The sequence below is a fragment of the Bidens hawaiensis genome, unplaced genomic scaffold (genome assembly GCF_021521415.1).
Source record: "Bidens hawaiensis isolate Kalapana, Puna unplaced genomic scaffold, B.hawaiensis_p1.1 tig00034602_1, whole genome shotgun sequence".
NCBI classification, from domain to species: Eukaryota; Viridiplantae; Streptophyta; class Magnoliopsida; order Asterales; family Asteraceae; genus Bidens; species Bidens hawaiensis.
The window spans coordinates 34,749-39,495 of record NW_027495978.1 but is presented as its reverse complement, the minus strand read 5'-3'; the positions used below and the strand labels follow the sequence as shown (position 1 = coordinate 39,495).

Genomic DNA, 4,747 nt, shown 5'->3' with positions numbered 1-4,747 from the left:
ATAAGAATTGATTCCGGGTGTGTCGGGTTTTTGACCAGGTTTTACCTGGTTTCTATCAGGTTTTGACCGGGTCGGATCCGGCAAAGTTGAACATCTTCCAGTGGGCCGGTTCTGGGCTCGAGTACAGTTTCTCTAATAAGAAACTAAGGCCCTGTTTGTTTTTGCCTCTTTTCTCTGAATAGAGGAAAACGTCTGATTCGGTCAGACGTAATCAGACGTGGGGCTGTTTGTTTTTTTTTTATGCATTAAGAGGTTCAACGTCTTAATAGCATCTGAACCAGTAAGAGCTTTTAGTGGGTCTGAAAACCTCTTAACCCCAAAAAAACATACGTTTGTCTCCGGCCTCCATTAACTTCTAACCCGGAGACTAGGCTCCATCTCTGACTAGAGGTTCGTCTCTAGCCTCCACCTCTTAATGATTCAGATTTCAGACATTTGAACCACCTCTTAACATACAGATGTGGTATTCAAATTCGGACTTAAATCTCTAAAAAAACAAACGGGGCCTAAAACCATCTCCATACTCACAAGTCGTGTATACTGGGTTTGGTTTCGAATCAAATACCCCCGGGTTGGGTCAGGAAGCGGGTTTAATGCCCACATCTATCACAACCTTTTCAATTTCAGTAACAGTTTAGGATCACATGGGCCGACTGGATCTCGTGGTGGGCTTAATAATAAGTTTGGCTGCACTCTTTCAAATTCCATGCTATGATTTTGGTTTAAAAAAAATTGCGCAATGTACCTTATGAATAAAGTTATCTTTCTTCTCTCGAGTCTTTACGAAAGAATTTACTTTCTATTGCAAAGCTTGTTCTTAGTATCGTGTTTCCTCTATTTTAAAGCGTCATGCCTCGTGGTCCCTCAATACAAGCGGTGAAATGACATCTCTTCTATTGCATGTTGCCAAACCATATTCAGATTCTTAATTGTTTCATTTCTTTGTATTCAGATTTTTCTTGTCAAACTCTCCGAGCTATAGTTATGCTTTATATCAATTGCTAGTTTGGTACACTTTAATCTAAACACAAGTTCAATTACCAAAGAATCAAACACTAAATAATGAAATGCGAAGAATATAATAATCAACAATCACACAAACAAGATTACAGTTAAACTCCCAAGTACTCTCTTGTTGTCGTATTCGCGTTTGCACAAAAAAAACCCTTAAAACCACAAGATTTGGGAATTAAGGTGAACAATCAGTGATCTATAGATGTGACATTAGTTACAAAATAACTAAACCTAAAAATAACTACATATAAAAATGCCAATTTAGATATAGGACCAGGAAGGTAATCGAATGTAGTTAAAACAATGGCCAAAAAATACATTTGATCATTAGTACGCCAAAGTAACATATATTTCCCCCTTAATGTACAAAGAAATTAGAAGATGCACAAATAGCGCACTCCTGTTGATGTAAAATCGTTTTTTTTTTCCTTTTTTTCTTTGTATGTAGTTAATATGGCAAACTCTTTGAACTTGAACTAATGACCAATAGTTTCAACTTAGAATTTGAATCCGAGTTGCCATTTGCGCGACGCGTAATGTTTTCCATATTCTTGTATAAACTTTGTCGAACCATATTTTTCATCAACTTTTTTCCTTCATCCGTGTCGACATGCTTTGCTGGTGAATTGAATGATAATCTTCTTGATTGTGGCCCCGAGTGAGGTCCCATCTTCATTTGTCTCTCGTCTTTGAACCATTGCAATAACTTTAGAGCTCTTTTTTGAGCTAATGGGCTCCCTAACAACGCAAGTTGAAGAAGAATGGGCACGATTCCTCCCTCTGCCATTTTCGTTCTTTGTAATGAGCTCTGAAGAGCTAAAATCATCAAAATATACGCGGACAATTCTTGAGATTTTGATTTATCGTCCCATGTCAAAATCTCTATCAAACATTCGGGCACCATAGGGCTACTCTCCAAGGCCTTTTTCCCCATTAAAGTTACCACTAGATTCCCTAATATCGCAAGGGCTTTCTCGGATGCTTCTTTCATGGATGACAACTTCAAAAGAGTGTGTACAACATCATCCTTTGCTAGAGATCCAACATTTTCTATTACCGTCGATAAATTATACAATGTGCCCAAACACAACATTTTAATGTCAACACTTGAATTTGACTCAAGCATATGCAGCACTAGGGGAAGAATCTTTGATGAATCGATAGGGAATTGAGCGCTCACCAGGGAGGACAACGACATGATGAGGTGTGCGAATTCATGTTTCGCTGACTCGTCAACATTATTGTTTTTAGATAACTTTGATAAGATTCCTGCCTCCACCATGAGAGCCTTGTTCCTAGAAAATCAAGCATAAAAATATTAAGATTGTTTAAGAAAAGAATAAAGCTTGTCACCCTTCAATCTTTTATTTATATTCTGAAATTAATATAATTAATATTGTGTATTTATGTACGTACGATCAAGGCCTATGAATTCCAACCCACATGAAGTCAAGTAACATTATGACACCAAAAGTCAACAATTATTTAAAACTATATAATTATATATAGGTTCAAGGAGTGTTATAAGGTCAACAAATGCAGTTTTCAGTACAGCTTTTTGTCTCTTTAAGAATAAAATTATTTAGTATATCTCAATTATATACTCTTTATTTTGTTTAAATGATTGTGCTCATGTTATGTTATGTTTTTGACAAGGTATTTTGTTTTCTAAACTATAAGAATCCTGGTAAACTTATGAAATTCTGTTAATACACTGCTAATCAACGACATTAAATAAATAATAGCTCGGCAACGATAATTATCGAATAATTTGATATTGCAAATTCTTGCTTAGTTAATGATCGGGTTGAAAATTCAAACACTTAAAACCCAAATATAATATTTTAAGACAACATGATCTCATAAATTATATTTATCAGAAATGGTCTGCCTAACAACTGCTATTATTCCACATCCAACTCATTCCTACCATCGTGGATTATAGTGGAGAGTCAATGCTACTTGTGGACGCTAATTAAAAAAAAAAAATCAAACTAACTAATTATAAGGTTATAAATATAAGTTCTTTGACTATTAAGAATTTATTTCTCTGTTTCTCTATAAAATATTAAAAAGGGAAGATGTCCAAATCAAAAAAAAAATTAAAAAAAACGGTTATTATTTTACAAAATTTTCTTTTACATATGTTTGAATATTCGTATTATAAGGTCAAATTAAGTTGGCCACTAGCTCCCATATGTGGAGTTGGTTCTAGTCCCATTAATGTAATGCCACTTTAGCCAAAACTCCACACAACACATGAACGATTGGACTTAATCTTCTAATCAACTGATTAATTATATAATAACAAATATATACACTTCCTAGTTTTCAAATAATCAATATTACTACAAATTGATTGTATGAAATAATTAGCATATAATTTTCCAATACATGAATAGTTTATGTAAAACTTAAATTAGTTTAGTTTTTAACTTTTAATTGAGCAATACTATACTATATGATATATTTTATACAACTAATTAAGTGGCATTATGTGGTGGTGAACTAAGAAATTATAAATGCCACTTACTTAATTACTTTTTGTTCTATAAAATTTAATCATTTAAAATTGTTCCTATAACTTTTCCTCGATTTATTTTACCTAAGTTAATCTAAATCATTAAAAATCTCTTTTAAGTTTTAACAACCTTCACTTCCTAATATTTTAAGAAGTTGATAAATAATAAAAAATTTTCCTTTTCAAACGACACACAAGGACTTTTAATGCACCATACTCGAATTAAATTTTTAAATACTAAAGTTAAATAACCTCTTTAACCAATAATCACTAAAGATTCATATTTGTAACTGTATATACCTAATTTACTAATCTTTGTGTAACTAAAAACTAACCTGTATAAAATTATAGATCTATAGTGAATGAAAATCATAGAAATACGTAAAAATGAAGTAAAGGATCATGTATTTAACGTAAAATATAAAAGTAATATAACTTACGTGCAAGTGCCATTAGCAAGTTCAACTAAAGCTTGTACAGCCACCCTCCTATGTGATACTGAATATTCCAACCCAACCATGGCCACCAACGGTGGAATAACACCAAGCTCCGCCATCAACTTCCGGCGACTCAAGTCATCTCCGGCCAGCCTCTTAATATCCTCGGCAGCAGCCGCCTTTTCTTCCTTGCTACCAAAATGAAGTCTCTTTACTGACCTTTGCAAGATCGAACTCTCATCATCATTAATAATATTATTATTAATATTATCATCACGATCAACACAAATTTCTATGTGATCCACGACCGGTGTTTGTTCGTTGTCACGTCGCTTGCTACCGGAGGTTTTGTGGACGAACCGCTTGATTTTGGAAAAGAATTTGAGTTTCACAAGGACTTGAGACCAAGATGATGAAGAAGACTCAACCATTTTGTGTTGGTTTCTTGTAAATATTGCATACAAACTGAAAAAGAGAGGTTTAATTTGATTTGAACTTTTAGTGGATTTCCTACAACTTTATCTTTATATTTTAGATATAAAGATATGAGGTTTTAGAGAGAGAGAGAGAGGTGTGGGCGAAAGGGGCACATGCAGAGGGTATTCTTTGTGTATAACATACTGTTAACATCCTTATATATATATATCTTATGATAATGCATGGTGATGCTCGATCCATGGAAAATGTTTATTACTAAAATGTCCTTGAGACAAGGGTTTTATTACCAACATATATGGACAGGACTTTTAAGCATATACATAAGTTTTAGACTTTT

At 33.6% G+C, this 4,747-nt stretch overlaps 1 protein-coding gene across 1 annotated transcript; it reads right to left on the bottom strand.

The window, feature by feature from the left end:
* Positions 1–1,380: 1,380 nt before the first annotated feature.
* Positions 1,381–4,403, bottom strand: LOC143586279 (U-box domain-containing protein 45-like). The gene is made up of 2 exons (XM_077067857.1): positions 3,976–4,403; positions 1,381–2,309 (listed from the first exon to the last, which is right to left on the bottom strand). The coding sequence occupies exons 1-2, from the start codon at positions 4,401–4,403 to the stop codon at positions 1,463–1,465; spliced, it is 1,275 nt and encodes a 424-aa protein (XP_076923972.1). The 3' UTR covers positions 1,381–1,462.
* Between the last annotated feature and the right edge of the window lie 344 nt (positions 4,404–4,747).